Source organism: Mastigoproctus giganteus, chromosome 12, assembly GCF_048544385.1.
Source record: "Mastigoproctus giganteus isolate SK-2022 chromosome 12, ASM4854438v1, whole genome shotgun sequence".
Classification (NCBI taxonomy): Eukaryota; Metazoa; Arthropoda; class Arachnida; order Uropygi; family Thelyphonidae; genus Mastigoproctus; species Mastigoproctus giganteus.
In genome coordinates, this window is record NC_143586.1 from 128456797 (window position 1) to 128476693 (window position 19897).

Below are 19897 nucleotides of genomic sequence, written 5' to 3' on the forward strand. Positions count from 1 at the left end.
AAGAAAACCCACCCAAAAAAAAAAAATGTGGAACCATTTAAAACTGGTAAGGGCTGGTAGAATGGATTTAAAATCCAGGGAGAAGCTGCAAGTGCAGATCAGTCAAGGAGCCGAAACTTTCAAAAAAGAACTTGTTAAAATTATTGAAGAAGGGTATTATGGGTTATACTTCTCAACAAGTTTTTAACACAGATGAAGCAGGACTTTTGTGGAAACAAATGCCTGATGAAGCCGAACTTTTGTGGAAACAAATGCCTAAAAGAAGTTTCATATTGAAAGAAGAAAAAAACATGCCAGGTTTCAACGCGGCGAAAGATCAATTGACTTTATTGTTGGGTGGTAACGCTGCAGGGGATTTAAAATTAATATCCCTTTTAGTTTATTTGGAAGAGGGGCAAAGTTCAATCCAAAATCGACACATTTTTCATGATTAAATTCATCAATTAAATTAAATCAATTAAAATCAATTTAGATCAATTAAATTCATGATTTGAATTGGAATTTTAAGTTTAATTTTGATACGTAAATAGTTACCACATAATTATATACGTATGTAATGCAGAATATTTTATATGTACAAATATTTGAATATTAAATATTTTGACCGACATTTGTGCATCTTTTCACTACCATTTATTATTGATTAGGAAATATCCTATGGCACCAATCCCAACTCACAAATACATATGTTACCTTATGGGAATGCGGTGCTCGCTTACCGCGGATTCACTTAGCGCTCTGGTTTTCCGTAACGAATTATCAGCATTAAGCGGGGGTTACGTGTGTGTGTGTGTGTGTGGATTATTCACACAATTAGTTCATTGCCAGAGGTGCAAATTGTGAAAGTAATTTTAGAAGCAGACATAAAAATGCCTGAATGTGGAAGAAAGACTTTGCAGGTTTATATAGCTATCTGATTTGCATGTTTCAACATGCATAAACATGCTAGGCACTTCTATACCCATCAGTTACAGAGGTAGTACAAGATCACACACATATGGAATATATATCAAAGAAAACAATTCTTGCTGTACGTGAAAAAAAAAAAAAAAAAAAAAAAAAACTGTGATAGGCAAAAATTGTTTGAATTTTTAGAATTCAAGCTCATTTTACAAATTTTTAGTAGCACTTCTAAAAGTACACCCAGAAACACCATGAATTTTGGAAACAGAAATCAATGTAGACACAAATTAATTGTGTATTCTATAAATTCATCCATTAGTGGTAAAAGAGACAACAAAAACACCTTGTCTACTGTTCTGTCACTATCTTGTTCATGCTTTTGAAGAGCTACAAATTGTGATAGTATGTTGGTAGTTGCTATTAGCTCTGAACCATTCTTGGCGTGATTTTCTTTCATCTTTGAAAGAAAAGGCACACCATGAAGTGCTTCAGGTTTGAAAACAAACCCAAAGCACTCTTTCTCTTTTGGCCGACATGCCTGGTACTTGTGAGATTATTTCCTTCTCCCTTTTACTGTGTTGGTCTGTTTCTGGAGAAGTTGATCGAAGTGTGTTTGTTGCTGTCATTTGCAGTAGTTCTTTGAAGTCTTAACCCTTTCATGAAATGGTTCCTTATTGATTTCCATTTTGTTTTTCTTTTCTTAAAAAATAAAACTAAACATAAGATTCAAGACCTTATTTTATGAATCTACATGTATTTCATATTTATCTAAGATTTATTTATTTTTTATTTTTTCTTCCTGTGGCTGATTTATGGGTTGCTTACATCCTACCATGGTGGGAGGAAAGGGTGGCCCTAGAAATAAAATACTAAGTCGAACCAATGGGGATGAAAGCTTGAGGGATGGAGGAGGAAGATGATAGTGAGTCAAAAACAGGAGGCATCCTTTTGAGCAGTTGTCATTCTCACTCCTTGCAGTCATGGGATTAGCAATTGGACAACTATCAGTGTAGAGCTTCAGAAAAATTTGTAGTAAAGTATTGCACTGGTAATCAGTTTCTACTCCAGGGAGGACCCTGAGGTCAGAGCTATGAGTTTGCTTCATTAAATATAATTGTTCATTAGCATTAGCATTAGCATTAGTAGAGGCATTTGATGCAAGAAAGCAAGCTTATGCAGCATCAGCCAAAAAAAAAAAAAAAAAAAAAAAAAAAAGTAACATAAATAAATAAAAATAACCACTTCCACTTCACCCCTCTGTTCGTTCGAAATACCTGTCCAGCTGAGCCTTAAACTTATTTAGGCTATCAACTTCCACGACAAGGGATGGAAGTCTGTTCCACCCACCAACCACCCGCTGGCTAAATCATGTTACATAACTGACTAGTAGAATGAAACAATGTGTCATTCTACTAGTCGTGTAGAATGTAAATTCTGAGGGGACATAAATTCAAATTGAGGAAAGACAATTGTAGAATAGATGTGTATAAATTTGCCTTTAGCCAGCGTGTGGTTGATTGCTGGAACAAAATTCCATCTGTCATTGTAGAAGTTGAGAGCTTAAATAAATTCAAGGCAGAACTAGACAAACATTTTGGAGCAAATGGATGGGTGAAATGAGAAGGGGGTGTGTGTGGGGGGGTTTGGCTGATGCTGTATAAGCTTGCTTTCTTGCATCATATGCTTCTACTAATGCTAATGCATAAATTCTACATAGAGAATCCATGCATGGATTAAAAACAAATCTGAAATAAGGCCAATAAAAGATATAATATCAGTGTGCATTTTTGTGTTTCTGTGTATGGAGGCCTGGAGAAATAATGTATATGTACAACTCCTTTATTAGAATGAGTTGTTTCTGTACTTATTAAAATTGCAATTTTAATAAGTGATTATAGAGCTTTTTTATTTATACACAACAGACTTTTTTTTCACAAAATTTGTGAAGTCATATGCAGTGTGAAAACTGACTGTTATGACATGTACTCTTGTACATGTAAGTCCTTTTTCTGTTATATCCTTCCCTGTGTCATGTGAAGATATGCCCAAGCACTGCTTTCTTTGGTGTCAAAATATTCTGAAGTTTTTTGATCCAGTTGTGAACAGATACAGAAATGATTTTTTTTTTTTTTTTTTTTTTTTTTTTTTAAGGAATGAATGAATGTTTAAAAAATATATATTCATTAAAATTGAATTCTAGTTAAATAATGGTAATGGATTTTTTTCACATAACAGTTGTTAGCATTTTTAATTTGACAAGTGAATAATATGAAAAAAGCATTTAAGTGGTGTAATTTGTGGATTTCAACTGTCTTCTTGATAGTTGTATAGTTTAATTTATAAAATTGTTTCACTTTTTCAAAGTAATCCAATGAAATTAACTGGCATTGAAATTATTTTAATTTTCCTTATTTTTTTCCCCATTCAAGTCCCTTAATCCAGTTCCAGTTGCTGCATTCAAAGTATCACCTATGTCCAGCTCCTACAAGAGCTTTACTTCTTACCACTTACATCAAATTCATCAATCTTTTCCCAGAAATTAAAGTTGAAATTCAAGCTGTAAGTATTATTTTTAAAATGTGCTTATAATGTGAGTTTGTACCTGTTGTTAGGGATGGCAGTTCCAACCTAGGTTGACCCTTTTTTGATATAATCCTAAACAGAAGGTAACAGTGTGTGCGTGTGATATAAAAAAAAATTTCTTCCTTATGAAAACCCAAACCCCTGACACAATAGGTATTAGACCTTACAGTGCTTAATACCATGCAGAGATTGAAGGCTGAAAGGACAGAAGTTGACATTAGATCTTAATTCTGTAGACTAATTTTCTGGAAGTACATGTGAGGTTCAGAGAACAGAAGTAGAAGGGAAAATGAGGAAGAGGAAAATTTTGCTCTGAGTTTGGAGTTGCACAATGAATGGATGCCAACTAATGCAACACATGTTTGGACTGGTTTGGATAAGAGTGGAAAAATTACAGATGCCAATTCAGAAGAAAGTGTCCAGAAGTGTGTATAGAAAAGGCATACAGAAACTGAACATTATGATACAGAATGGAGGGACTTTGTAAGACGCTGGTAATAATTAATCTGATTTCCCTCTAATAGTCTAAAATTGACTTTCATGTGGAGGCTAGCCGGGTGTATCCAGTATCACAACAATTTGCTCTGGCAAATTGTTGTGATACTGGATACACCCGGCTAGCCTCCATGTGGCAGGGTATGGGCAACGTCGGGCCTGGTGGCCAATAAGCCGGATAAACAATGGGCACAACATATCACACTGCACAGACACGACTCACACACTTTCAAGTCTCTGGCTTGACAGTGTACTGTCCTCGATACAGCGAAACACACGCGGAGATGGGAGAAATCCCAGGTGCCGTCTGACACGAACATACCTTATTAGAGCAGCAGTTGGTTATTGAGGTGGCTGCAGACACTCTCTCAGATATGCCAGACAAGCTGTGCTTGCTACATGGGAGTCTAAAACGCTAATGGAACTGATATTCGGGTGACACTCAAGTCAAGTGGACCCATCAGCAAAGTCCGGACGGTCTGCGACAGCCAAATCCTCTACTTGCACCTTCACGATGGTGGGACTGTTAGTAAGGCTGGGTATAACCCCAATGTGCAAGCACACTGTAGGTGACCACCCAGGTGTGAAGCAACGTAAGCAAGGGTTGAGTTGTGATGATCACACCACACGGGGGAATGCCACCACTGTGTTACCTGGCAATACTAGGTGGTAGATGACTCATCAACTGGTGCAATACCACCACTTTGCTTATTGGAGGCTTGAAGTAGTGGAACCCATGTTTAGTCTCCAGAGCTAAGTTCTGGTCAACCCTTTCCCCATCTCTTCCGTCATTGATGTCTTTTGAGGTTATGATGAACACCTTGCCAAGATCCACACTTCCGTACATTTCAAGGGTACAGCTCTAAAAAAGGTGTTTACAGGCTGGCCACTAGTTAGTACACTGGACCGAACCCATTAGCATTAGTAGAGGCATTTGATGCAAGAAAGCAAGCTTATGCAGCATCAGCCAAAAAAAAAAAAAAAAAAAAAAAAAGTAACATAAATAAATAAAAATAACCACTTCCACTTCACCCCTCTGTTCGTTCGAAATACCTGTCCAGCTGAGCCTTAAACTTATTTAGGCTATCAACTTCCACGACAAGGGATGGAAGTCTGTTCCACCCACCAAACACCCGCTGGCTAAAGGCAAATTTCCGCACATCTATCCTACATCTGTCTTTCCTCAATTTGAATTTATGCCCTCTCAGGTGATTTTTCTGAGCTAGAGGAAGAATCCCATCAGCATTGAGCATGCTCAAACCATTCAAGGCTTTGTACACCTCTATCAGATCACCCCGCTGGTGCCTAGTTTCCAGACACTGTAATTTGCAAAACTTAAGCCTTTCTTCGTAAGAGAACCCTTTTGTCCCATTCACCAATCTAGTTGCCCTCCTCTGTACTCGTTCCAGCAGCTCTACATCCTTCCTGAAATGAGGCCTCCAGGCCTGTATACAGTACTCTAGGTGTGGCCTGACCATTGCCTTATACAAGGGAATAATCACCTCCTTATCCCTGCTAGAAAAATTCCTATATATCATTGACAATACACCATGAGCTACTCTTGCAGCTCGTCTGCACTGCTCAGAGAACTTCATATCTGCCTGCACCACCACCCCCAGGTCCCTTTCATTCTCTACCACTGTCAGTGTAGTACCACAGAGTTGATACGTTGCTCTGGGGTTGCTGTTTCCCATATGTAGTACTTTACATTTGTCAATGTTAAACTTCATTTGCCACCTCGAAGCCCATCTGCTCAACCTTTCCAAATCCTGTTGCAGCAGCATAGTGTCAGTAGTGTCCTTGACAACCCTGCCAACCTTCGTATCGTCTGCAAACTTGGACATTAAGCCTGATATACCATCATCAATATCATTTATAAATACAGAAAACAATAAAGGCCCCAATACTGAACCCTGAGGGACTCCACTAATAACATTAGTCCACGCCGAGCAGTGTCCATTGATTACCACTCTCTGTCTTCTCCCCCTCAACCACCCCTTTATCCATAGCAGCAACTTGCCTCCAATGCCACACTGCTCCAATTTGTGCAGCAGTCTTCCATGTGCAACAGTATCAAAAGCCTTTCTAAGATCCAAGTATATAATATCAAAGTTATTCCCTGCATCCAGTTCTTTTGTGACTGCATCATAGTATCCAATCAAATTGGTCAGGCAAGACTTCCCCTTAACAAAACCATGCTGTGTCCTAGCTATAACTGAAGTCTTGTCTAGATGATCCTGCAGTGCTTCTTTCACCAGTGCCTCCATTAATTTTCCGGGAACAGAAGTTAAACTCACAGGTCTATAATTACTTGTGTCAGCCTTTGATCCCCCTTTGTGAATTGGGGTCACATTTGCACATCTCATATTGGTAACTCTCTAGGAGGCTTCCGGATCAGCTAGTGTATAATCTTGCTGCCTCTACTCTGATAGTGACTTGAGGGAGTCTGAGTACTATGTATGTGGGAGGCATTGTCGACGCCACATTATGTCAAGGATCTGGGTATATTCTTATCATGCATATGCCATATCCAAAAATTTCATTACTTCATACAGAATGTCCCACCTCCCACACACTTTTTCTTACTATTGAGTAAACCATGAATTGTCAAACTAATAGAGCAAACTTATCTGCGAAAAGATCTAAACCTTCCAAACACTTCCTAGTTCATTTCACAAATATACGTGGTCTCAGTTCTAATCTCAATGATGTCCAGTTCTACTTACAGTCTGCCAAACCCCATGTATTTTTCTGACAGACTCTCAGCTATCGGTTGAATCTTAGTTGATTCAACCACTGCTCACCTCAGTTGTCCAAATTATTCACTGTATCATTCCTTTCGCCTCAAAGGTGGTACTTGTGCATATGTCCATTCCGATATTCCCTGTCAGAGACTTGGTAACCTAGAATCTCCTCTTTTTGATCTTCTCTGGCTTGTTGTCTCTACCATTCTCCCAACTCCACTAATCACTTGGAAATCTTTCACTTCCTCTCTTTGCAACTTGACTTTCTGAATTCCAACTTTCCTAACAGTGAAGTAATTTTCCTTGGTGATTTTAATGTTCACAACTCCAGCTGGCTTCCATTTTCTAGTCACACAAATCCAGCTGTTCTGGATGCTGAGGGTTTTGGAAATTCTAATGACCCCGCACAGATTATTCATTTACCTACCAGAATACTGGATGGTTATGATTGACCATCCAGTATTCATAACCATACAGCTAACACACTTGATCTTTTTTTTTTACAAACAACCCTTATAAGTACAGGGTTAGTCAGTGGTCTTTTAGGCACCTCAGATCACAACTTTGATTGTCTCCTCTCCAGTGAAGCCTTTATCTCATGGCTATTCCCAACCTCTTGTTGGTTGGCATTACAAGAATGCAAAATGGGATGACCTGCAAGATTTCTTTTCTTCTTTTCCTTGGTCGGATTACTTTCAAAATTTCTGATGTTAACCTTTGCTCAGATTGTGTCAGTGAAATTATTCTTGTTGGAGTGGATTCCTTTATTCCACACTACACTGTAAAATCTCGTCATTTATCTAAACCTTTGTTTTCCAATAAACGTGCTAAGGCTGTTCAAGAGAAGAATGTTGCCATTGTGATTGACTTGTTTCCAATTCTTCAGTTTCATTTTCTGCCTACACCAAAGCTTGTAACAATTGTAAAGCAGTTATTAATCAGTCCAAACTAGATTTTGAACTGCTAAGAGTAGAAAACTTGCTTCTTGCCCTAATGGAAGCCAAGTATTCTGGTCTCTTGCCAAAGCTATTGGCTGCAACTTTTACCCATCTCTGCTCCCACCGCTGTCAAAACCAGATGGTCCTCCTGTCACTTCAGCCAAGGATAAAGCTGACCTGCTAGCATCCCATTTTCCTTCCAACTCATGTATTAATGAACTTGGTAAAACATGCCACCATTCCCAACACGCTCCATTCAATGCCTCCTGTGGTCTTCCGTCAAAAGGATGTCAGAAGGATTTTGACGAATCTTGATGCTAAGAAAGCTCCAGGTCCTGATGGTATTTCTTCACTTGTTCTCAAAACCTGTGCTCCTGAACTTACTCCTATTCTTTGCTGCCTTTTTCACTTTCTTATTCCAAAGGTGTTTTCCCTTCTGCTCGGAAATTTTATCATATCCAGTCAGTTCCTAAAAAGGGTGACAAATTCCTCCCATCCAATTATCGTCCCATTGCAATTACTTCTACTCTTTCTAAAGTAATGGAGAAATCAATTAACTGCCAACTCTTAAACTACCTAGAAACCTTCCATCTGATCGTTGATCAGATGGAAGGTTTCTAGGTAGTTCTGTCAGTGTCAATCCACTGGTGATATTCTGGCTTATGTGGACCCCATTTAGGGACAAATAAATGGGTAACATAAGCCAGAATATCACCAGTTTGGTGAAACAAGCAGTTGCTCTTGACATCTCAAAGGCATTTGTGTTTGGCATAAAGGTCTTCTAAACAAGCTCGCATCTTATGGTTTACCAACTGTTTTTTGTAATTTGTTATCCAGTTTTCTCTCTGATCACTCACTGAGGGTGATGGTTGATGGCTCTCTGTCTTCTAACTTCTCCACTAATGTTGGTGTCTTCCAAGATTCAGTTCTTTCCCCCACTATTTTCCTCTTGTATATTAATGACCAAATTCCATTGACTGTAAATCATATCCATAGTTTTGCCAATGATTGCACATTGCATTCTACTTTCTAGTTTGACAAATCTTACCTTGCTCAATCAGCTTCAACTTCTCAAATATCTGCTACCAATTCCTTAAATGCCAATCTCCATGTAATTCTCCAATGGGGATTATCCAACTTAATCCAACCAATCAACCAACTTAGTTGATTTCAATCCTTCTAAAACTCAATCTTGTCTTATATCTCAAAAAAGGATTCTTCTGCTCCTATGCTTATCTTTGGTGACACTCCGATTTCTAGGCAAGTTGATATATCTCTTTTGGGCATTACTCTGACTTCTAATCTCTCTTGGTACAAGCATTACAAATATTGCTTCCTGTGAATCTAAAAAACTTGGTTTTCTCTTTCAGTCTTGACGTTACTTTTCTTCCAAACAGCTGTTTACTCTGTACAAATCGCAAATCCGCCCTACCATGGAATAATGTTCCCACATCTTGGGCGGTGCCCCCGAAACCTCTCTCAGGCATCTAGATTCCATTCAGAAGAGGGCAGTTAGGTTAATTAATGACTGATCTCTAACAGAGTCTCTCCACTCGCTGTCTCATTGAAGTACTGTTTCTGCTGCATGCCTTTTCTGCAGAAGGGCAGGTTCTTCTGATTTGGCTTCTATAATTCCTGCTGTCTCTTTCAAAACAGTCTGAACACGTGCCGCCACCAGCCAACATCCATTTACTGTAACTTCAAACTCACAGAACCAACTTTTCATCATCTTCGTTTATTCATTTTACTGTTGTTTTCTGGAAAAATATTTCCTGAAAATTACAGTCTACAGAAGTTCAAGTCTAATGTCAACAGCTATCTTCTCAACCTCCAACCCAAGCACATTACTAAGTACTATAGGTTCTAATACTTCGCATTTGGGATTTTCATAAAAAAAAAAAAAAACTGAATTAGAATATTGGGTGGAAATAGAATAATTTTGCAAACAAAGAAAACATTTCAGAAATATTTTAATTAGTGGCAGTTCGCCTGTCGGTACAGCACGTAAAGCATCGATGCAAACATAGGTATTGATTTCTGCAACTTTTTCACTAATTAAAATTAGTTCATCAAAACTATCGACATTCTGTAAAATTAAAACATCTTGGTCCAGTTTGTTTCAAACATAATATAAAACTTTTTTTTAATCTTGTTGACTTTGCTAGATAAATCCACCATCGTTTTATCTTTATACTCGCAATCAACACTATACATAAATCCGCAATACATCCAACTTGAACAACGTCCATCTTTAAACTGGGAATAGAAAAATTGAATCCCTTGTGATATCCAGTGAAATGTTATAAGCACCCTGTCTAGTTTCAAATAATCTGACATTAGGAGCACTAAGTGTAGTTTACTGTTTTGGAAATGTTCACGATGCCAGCTTACACTCGAGCTTCAAGCACTCGTCTAGTATAGCCCTTAAGTACATTAGTGCCAATATGTACTAGAATATCACCTTTTATGCCCTTAAAAGATGGTATTTACTCTACAACATCATCAGCTTTTGCCCCTGGCAGGCATATCCTGGTCCTATTCCACCTATCCTTTTTGCACAATATCGATTTCCTGTCTCCCTGACAATAGCTACCGACAATAACTAGCTCCTGTGGGACCAGGCATTCTGCCCTGAAAGTTGCCGCTGTGTTGCCTGATGATCAAGTACAAGCTCTTGCATTGATGTGGGCAGCTGAGATCTTGATGGATTCCCTAATTTAAGTCCTTCGAGGGAATCTATCCTGTTCTTCAAGCTCTGATAAAGACCCATAACAACGCTGAGTTAGTGCCTAACTTCTTCACGCTGCTTTCTTCAAGCACACACACACACACAAAGACATCCCCCTTGGCAACATCATGTCCCATCCCAGAAAAGTTTGTAAACATTTCAAAAGTTGCACATTTCTTTAGGCTGTGATGCCACAGTACAACCGCTACTTTGTGTACATTGCTTTGCTGCTCTAGTCTGAGGCATGAATATCATTTAAATAAGATTTAATTAATTAACAATGAAAATTAATAAGGTTAATAAATGGAATTGATTAATTTACTATACAGTACTATGCTAAGATAATGCAGTAACACATATTCCGCTATATAGTATGCCTTAAATATAGTTTGCAATGATATACCACTACTGATATTATTTTTTTGAAGTACTGGTACATGTTTTATATCTGAAAATGGTCAATTATTTTTAATTTATACAATATGTAGTGTTAATAATTCTGATGGTACTTCTAAATGTGTTTTTTAAGCTTTATCAACACTCTTTGACAATTTTTTTTTTTTTTGGAAGTTTTTATTATTTCAAATGCTTTATTATGTAAAACTGATTCATGATGTTCTTTTAATTTTTTCCTCATCAATGATTGCAAATTTCTTTATTTGAACGGCGCCTCCGTAGCCAGGTGGGAAGGAGCAGCAGCAGCAGCACGTAGCACATGCTTCTTGATTAGACCGGGGTTCGAGCCCATCACCACCAAATACGGAGGATGCAGAAAGGTCAGGGAATGACCATTGCATATCCCCAGAGCAATATGGCCTTAGTTTCTAATGCTCCTGAAAAACTAAATAACAATAAATAACTTTATTTGAACCATTAGCTTTAACAGAACATGATTGCTGTTTGGATGAAATATTTAAAAGTTTTTAGCACTTTCAACATTTATATATAACTTTTGAGCATCATTTGCACCCATCACTTATGTCACTAGCAATAATAAGCTGCTCATATATTTTGTTGATATAATCAAGTTGTTTTTCATTCCAGAAATAAAAATTTTTTGTTTTATTTTATTTTGATTTTTGCACAGTATTAAAAGATCTTCCAGCCTGCAGTTTGTTATTAATATAGTTTCTCCTTTGTTCTCCAACAGCTTCAGAAGATTGTTGTTTATGATATTTAGAAGGAACATTAAAATTTTTCCAAACTTTGTTGTCTCTTCATTCTGGATGTTCTTTTTTAATATTTTATTCTAAATTCTCGAATTTATAAATATCAAACTACTGCACAATAACTAACTCACACTATTCACTTTATTCTTACATACAATTTAAAATGCACCAACAGTGAAACCAAAGTTAAAACTAAATTATATAGAAGCAGTAGCAACTACATAATGAGGTTAATAATAACTTGGTGATATCCTCTAAAGAATGTGGAATGCCGCCATGCTGCCAACTGTCAGTACACAAATAGTGACACTGAAACTTACTTGTGAGTGCAAATTAAGTTTATATTTATATTATTAATTTTAATGTTTATATTATTAATTAATTATACCATTTAACAACCAGGATGGAAGTACAGTCGGACCTCTCTTTAACAAACTTCCATATAGCAAATTTTTCTATGTAGCAAACGTTTTTGATTTCCCCTTGGTCATTACATTGAAAATAGTTTTTTCGTAAAACGAAGAAAATTTCCATATAATGAACTGATTTCAACAGACCCAGGTACACATTCTTGGCATCTCTGGCCTTTAGGCAGTAAAGCTGGTGCTGTACACAGCGCGAATTAAGACCTAAAAGGATTAAGAAATAATCTCTTTAGCTTTTAAGAACTAAAACATTTTTCAGTTTAGTGGTGCCCATAAAACCCTGCAGGAGAAAACTGGCCAACCATGGCCATGACTACTTTTTAGCCATGGTCAGCAATGGCTAAAAAGTAGTAGTAAAACCTATACATCCTATACACAATTGTACCGAGAAGTTGTGCTGGTCAACTGCTATCTATGTATCCACACATTGTCAAAGATTTTGGCATATTCCCAGCGTGCCCATTAGGTCTGATCAACCTGTTTTTTACTGTAAGCATCCTGTTAGATAATTAGGAGAGAGTGATTTTCCTTTATCCCAGAAATTCATCTGTTATGAAAAAATGACTCATCCACACTTTCACTAAATTTCACATGTCTCTGTTTACGTGCTAAGGGGTCTCTAATTTCAGTTTTGTTTTAGCTGCTGTGCAAGTAACCTTACAATGTCTGAGAGGAAATCCTTGATTTTGATATAAGTGGCAGATATTGTTGGGATATCAGAGACATGGCATCACACAGATATAAGGAATGCAGAAATGGAATTTGGGGAGAACAGTGTGTACAGGAAGGGAGAAGGTCTTATGCTATTATTTAAGAAACAAAATCCAAGGAAATACAAATACAGCAAGTCTACATGAGCAGAGCAGTGTTGAGTCAGTTTGGTGTGACATAAGCACTGGGAAAGTAAAATTGAGGGTAAAAGTGAGTTTTAGGCCGAATGACTCTGATGAGTATAATGAACAGCTGTAGACAGAAATAGAGGGGAGGGGGGGGGCAGTAAATCAGATTGTCTTATAATGAGGTATTTTAATTTCATTTGATATTGACTGGAACTTGTGGGTTGGTCATTCGCACACTAGCAAGGCTTTTGTGGATTTATTGGATGATTGTTATCTACAGCACCATGTTCGGAAGGTAATCAGAGGGAGTAATACTCTTGTTATGATTATCAGTAGTGGTTCTTCATACATTGAGAATCTGCAGATAAAGGAACCACTATGTGGCAGCAATCACAATGTGCTGATGTGGGATTTACTCAAAGGTAACTACCATCGGATAAAGGTAAAGGTTTTTGCTTTCTTAAAGATGAATATGGAGGTCTGAGACAATTTATAAAGTCTATACAGTGGGACCAATTGATTTTACCAACAGCAAATTCTAAATGGGAAGTATTCAAAGAATTAATCTTGCAAACTACTAGGCTTTTCATACCAACTAAGAAATATTGTTCAAGGTTTAGGCCTAAATGGATGTCAGATGAACTAATGAGACATATGGCAGAGAATAAAAATGCATGGAATACATAAATTAATAGGCGGCACAGATGCCTATGGAAGATAAAAGCTGGTCTGTAACCAAGTCACAAAGGAAGTTAGGCAGGCAAAGGCAGATTATGAGAAATCTTTGGCAAAGGATGCAAAGAAAAACAGCAAAGAGTTCTTTACGTATGTAAACTCTAGAAGGAAGGGGATGAATCAGATTGGTCCACTGGATATCGATGTTCAACTAGTCCTGCTCAGGTAGCTAAATAACTAAATGAGTAGTTTACATTCACCCATGAGGAGTTATTCAGGGAGGGGAATTCCAGAGGTGAATTATACGCTGGCAGTGGGCTAGACGATTTCGTAATAACTGAGAACAAAGTGGAGGAGCAATTGTTGAAGATAAACGTAAGAAAGCCACCTTGGACAGATGGAATCTATCCAGTTATATTAAAGGGGGCAGTAAAGAAAGTAAGCAAAACCTTAGCCATAATTATGAGGGCTTCCTTGGACTCAGGGGAGGTACTCATGGACTGGAGATGTGTAAATGCAACCCGAATTCACAAAGGAGGATCAAAGGGCGACACAAGTAATTACTGACCTGTTAGTTTCACTTCTGTTCCATTGGTCCTTGAGGTTGTCACTGACATTCTCTCAAATATGCCAGACAAGCTGTACTTGCTACCTGGGAGTCTTAAAACGCTGATGGAACTAATATTTGGGTGACACTCAAGTCAAGTGGACCCAATTTCGGCGAAGTCTGGACGGCCTGTGACAGCCAAATCCCCTGCTTGCACCTTCACGATGGGGGGACTGTTAGTAATCCTGGGTATAACCTCCATGTAATTGTGCCTTGTGACCACCCAGGAGTGAACCGATGTAAGCAGGGGTCGACGTGTGGTGCCCACACCACATGGAGGAACACTGCCCCTCTGATACCAGGCAGTGCTAGGTGGTATATGACTCTCATCAACCGGTGCAATACCACAATACCACCACTTTTTTGCTTATTTGTAGGTTTGAAGTGGTAGAACCCATGTTTAGTCTCTAGAGCTAAGTTCCGGTCAACCCTTCCCTATCTCTTCCATCATGCAGTATGATTGACTTTTGAGGTTATGATGAACATCGTGGCGAGATCCAATATTCCTTACATTTCGAGGGTACAGCTCTAAAACGGTGTTTGCAGGCCGGCCGCTAGTTATTACACCGGACCGAACCTATTGGTAACTCTCTAGGAGGCTTCCGAATCAGCTAGTGTATAATCTTGCTACCTCTATCTGCGAGATAATGACTGGAGGGAGTCAGAGTAGTGTGTATGCGGGGAGCATTGCCGAGGCCACATTATGTAAAGGATCTGGGTATATTCTTACCATGTGTACGCCATATCCAAAAATTTCATTACCTCATACAGCATGTCCCACCCACTTTTTCTTACTATTGAATACACCATGAATTGTCAAACTAATAGAGAAAGCTTATCTGTGAAAAGATCTAACCCTCCCAAGCACTTCCTAATTCATTTCACACATATACGTGGTCTCAGTTCTAATCTCGAAGTCCATTTCCACTTGCAGTCTGCCAAACCCCATTTACTATTAATGACAGAATCTCAGGTATCAGTTGATTCTACTACTGCTCATCTCAGATGCTCAAATTATTCACTGTATGATTCCTTTCGCCTCAAAGGTGGTACTTGTGCATATTTCTGTTCTGATATTCCCTGTCAGAGACTTGGCAATTTGGAGTCTTCTCTTTTTGATGTTCTCTGGCTTAAAATCTCTCTATCTCATTGTGTCAAATTCATATGTTGTCTCTACCGTTCTCCCAACTCCACCAATCACTTGGAGCTCTTTGACTTCCTCTCTTTGCAACTTGACTTTCTGCAGTCCAACTTTCCTAACAATGAGGTAATTTTCCTTGGTGATTTTAATGTTCACAGCTACAGCTGGCTTCCATTTTCTAGTCACATCAACCCAGCTGGTCAAGATGCTGAGGCTTTTGCATATTTACTAATGACCTTGCACAGATTGTTCATTTACCTACAAGAATACTGAACAATCCTAATCATACAGCCAATACGCTTGATCTTTTTCTCACAAACAACCCTTCTAAGTACAAGGTTGAAGTGAGAGGTCCTTTAGGCACTTCAGATCACAACTTGGTGATTGTCTCTTCTCCAATGGAACCTTTATCTCATGGCTATTCCCAACCTCATGTTGTTTGGCGTTACAAGAATGCAAAATGGGATGACCAGCGAGACTTCTTTTCTTCTTTTCCTTGGTCGGATTACTGTTTCAAAACTTCTGATGTCAATGTTTGCTCAGATTGTGTCAGTGAAATTATTCTTGCAGGAATGGAATCCTTTATCCCACACTCCACTTTAAAATCTCGTCATTTATCTAAACCTTGGTTTTCCAATAAATGTGCTAAGGCTGTTCAAGAGAAGAATGTTGCATATCGTAATTGGCTTCAGTTTCATTTTCTGTGTACACCAAAGCTCGCAACAATTGTAAAGCAATTATTAATCAGTCCAAACTAGAGATTGAGCAGGCTAAGAGTAGAAAACTTGCTTCTTGCCCTAATGGTAGCCAAGCATTCTGGTCTCTTGCCAAAGCTATTGGCCGCAACACTTGCCCATCTCTGCTCCCACATCTGTCGAAACCAGATGGTTCTGTTGTCACTTCAGCCAAGGATAAAGCTGACCTGCTAGCATCCCATTTTTCTTCCAACTCATGTAATAATGAACTTGGTAAAAAAAACTCCACCATTCCCAAAACGCTCCATTCAATGCCTCCTGTGGTCTTTCGTCAAAAGGATGTCAGAAGGATTTTGACGAATCTTGATGCTAAGAAAGCTCCAGTTCCTTATGGTATTTCTTCACTTGTTCTCAAAACCTGTGCTCCTGAACTTACTCCTATTCTTTGCCACCTTTTTTCACTTTCTTATTCCAAAGGTGTTTTTCCTTCTGCTTGGAAATTTTTCTCATATTCAGCCAGTTCCTAAAAAGGGTGACAAATCTCTCCCATCCAGTTATCGTCCACTGCAATTACTTCTACTCTTTCTAAAGTAATGGAGAAATCAATTAACCGCCAACTCTTAAAATACCTAGAAACCTTCCGTCTGATCAACGATCGCCAGTATGGATTCCGTCAGTGTCGATCCACTGGTGATATTCTGGCTTATGTTACCCATTTATGGACTAATTCAATGGAAAGGTTCGGTGAAACACAAGTAGTTGCTCTTGACATCTCAAAGGCTTTTGATCGTGTTTGGCATAAAGGTCTTCTAAACAAGCTTCCATCTTACAGTTTTCCAACTGTTTTTAGTAATTGGTTATCCAGTTTTCTCTCTGATTGCTCACTGAGGGTGATGGTAGATGGCTCTCTGTCTTCTAACTTTTCCACTAATGCTGGTGTCCCCCAAGGTTCAGGTCTTTCCCCCACTCTTTTCCTCTTGTATATTAATGACCTTCCATTGACTGGAAATCCTATCCATAGTTTTGCCGATGATAGCACATTGCATTCCACTTTCCCTTTTGATAAACCTTGTCCTGCTCAATCAGCTTCAACTTCTCGAATCTGCTACCAATTCCTTAAATGCTGATCTTCAGGTAATTCTCCAGTGGGGCAAAGACAACTCAGTTGATTTCAATCCTTCTAAAACTCAGTCTTTTCTTATATCTCACAAAAAGGATTCTTCTGCTCCTATGCTTATCTTTAGTGACACTCCGATTTCTCGGCAAAATGATATATCTCTTGTGCATTACCCTGACTTGTAATCTCTTTTGGCTCAAGCACATTACAAATATTGCTTCTTCTGCATCTAAAAACCTTGGTTTTCTCTTTCGCTCTCAGCGTTACTTTTCTTCCAAACAGCTGCTCACTCTGTACAAATCGCAAATCTGCTCTACCATAGAATATTATTCCCACATCTGGGGCAGTTAGGCTAATTATTGATTCTTCTTCTTTAACAAAGTCTCTGCACTTGCTGTTTCATAGACGTACTGTTTCTGCTGCATGCCTCGTCTACAGATACTTCCATGGGCACTGTTCTTCTGAATTGGCTTCTATAATTCCTGCTCTCTCTTTCAAAACAGTCCGAACACGTGTCGCCACCAGCCAGCATCCATTTACTGTCCAACTTCAAACTCACAGAACTAACTTTTCATCTTCCTCGTTTATTCATTCAACTGCTGTTTTCTGGAACAATCTTCCTTCATACGTATTTCCTGAAAATTACAGTCTACAGAAGTTCAAGTCCAATGTCAACAAATATCCTCTTTCATCTTCTCAACCTCCAATCCAAGCATGGTACTAAGTACTATAGGTTTTAATACCTCGTGTTTGGGTTTACATAAAAAAAAATGGAAATTAATGGAGGCACTGGTTACAGAAGCACTGCAGGATCGTCTAGAAAAGACTTCAGTTATAGCTCGGACACAGTGTAGGTTTGTTAAGGGGATGTCTTGTCTGACCCATTTGATTGTATTCTATGAGGTGGTCAGAAAGGAACTGAATGCAAAGAATAATTTTGATATCATATATTTGGATCTTATAAAGGCTTTGGTATTATTTGGATCTTAGAAAAGCTTTCGATACTGTTGCACATGGAAGAGTGCTGCACAAATCAGGGCAGTGTGGCATTGGAGGCAAATTGCTGCTGTGGATAAAGGGATGGTTGAGTGGAAGAAGACAGAGTGGTAATCAATTGACACTGCTCTTTGTGGACTAATGTTATTAGTGGAGTCCCCCAGGATTCAATGTTGGATCCATTGTTGTTTTCTGTATTTATTAATGATATTGATGATGGTATATCAGGCTTAATGTCTGTTTGCAGATGATATGAAGGTTGGCTGGGTTGTTAATGACACTAGTGGCAGTATGCTGCTTAACAGGGTCTAGAAAAGTTGAGTAGGTGGGCTGAGAGGTGCCAACTGAAGTTTAACATTGACAAATGTAAAGTACTGCATATGGGAAGCAGTAAACCCAGACTGTGTGGTACTACACTGACAGTGGTAGAGAATGAAAAGGATCTGGGGGTAATTGTGCAGTCAGATAAGAAGTTTTCTGAATAGCGCAGATGGTTTGCAAGAGTAGCTCATGTCTTGTGAATGATATACAGGAATTTTTCTAGCAGGGATAAGGAGGTGATTATTCCCTTGTATAAGGCAATGGTCAGGCCAAACCTTGAGTACTGTATACAGGTCTGGAGGCCTCAATTTAAGAAGGGGTGTAGAGCTGCTGGAACAAGTACAGAGAATGACAACAAGATTAGTGAATGGAACAAAGGTTGTTCTTACGAAGAAAGGCTTAAGTTTTGCAAATTAGTCTCTGGAGACTAGGCTTCTGCGAGATTATCTGATTGAGGTGTATAAAGCCTTGAATGGTTTGAGCATGCTCAATGCTGATGGAATTCTTCCTCTGGCATAAATGAAAATTGAGGAAAACAGTTGTAGGATAGACGTGTGGAAGTTTTTCTTTAGCCAGTGGGTGGTTTATTGTTGGAAGAAACTTCAATTTATCGTTGTAGAAGTTGATAGCTTAAAAAGATTCAAGGCAGAACTAGACAGACATCTGGAGTGAGTGGATGGGTGAAATGAGAAGGGTTTTTTTTTTTTTTTGGCTGATGCTATATAAGCTTGCTTTCTTACATGATATGCCTATGTGAATGGCAGTGTAGTGTGATAAAGTGGAAATGCTTAATAGTGTAGATAGAGACAAAAAAAAAATTGCTTTAAAATTTGTTATTCCTGCCATTAGTGTGTTAACCATTCTGAAAAGCTGTTTCGAATTTCAAACTGTTTGAGAAAACGGGACTCAATCAGAAGCATGCAAAATTATGTCTGTATGAAGTTGTAGATGAAGTAGTTTAAGTGGATATAATTGATTTGAGACCAAAACATACCGATATCAGGGCCATCAATAAAAGAGCGGGCTACGGAGTATGTATCTTTTCTGGAGCATAAAACATTCCAAGCCAGTTCTGGTTGTTTGGTCAAATTTAAAGAGTGCCATGGCTTACTCGAAAAAGATATTTTTGATGAAAGTGGAGTTGCAATCGAATCAGACTATACCGATTGGAAAGGTGGTTTTTTTTTTTTTTTTTTAATTTGAACATTGGATTTTAAATTTTAATTGAAAAAAGATGAAAGAAAACAGAAAAATCACAAATTGATTGTCGACAACTGCCCTGCCCACCTTCACTCTGTAATTTTGAAACTTACAAGTGTGAAGCATGTTTTCTTCCTTCTGAATACTTTGTCTAAACTTCAGCCGATGGGTTAAAGATTTGAAAATGCACTACTGAAGTCGCATACTAAAAAAAAGATTATACTCAGAATAAAAACCAACCAACCTTCGGTTATAGATTTTCTATTGTGCATATCAGAGTTGGCAAAACTGTGGAACCAAGATGTGATGGAAACAATGATT

The 19897-nt window shown here is 38.3% G+C and overlaps 1 protein-coding gene across 2 annotated transcripts in view; it reads left to right on the top strand.

The window, feature by feature from the left end:
- Positions 1–19897, top strand: part of LOC150077411 (AP-2 complex subunit alpha-like) — a 588904-nt gene that overhangs the window by 347839 nt on the left and 221168 nt on the right. For both annotated transcript variants that reach the window (XM_090386478.1, XM_090386479.1), the window contains exon 16: positions 3333–3462. In XM_090386478.1, coding sequence (XP_090242604.1) covers positions 3333–3462 — 130 coding nt within the window. The remainder of the gene's footprint in view (positions 1–3332; positions 3463–19897) is intronic.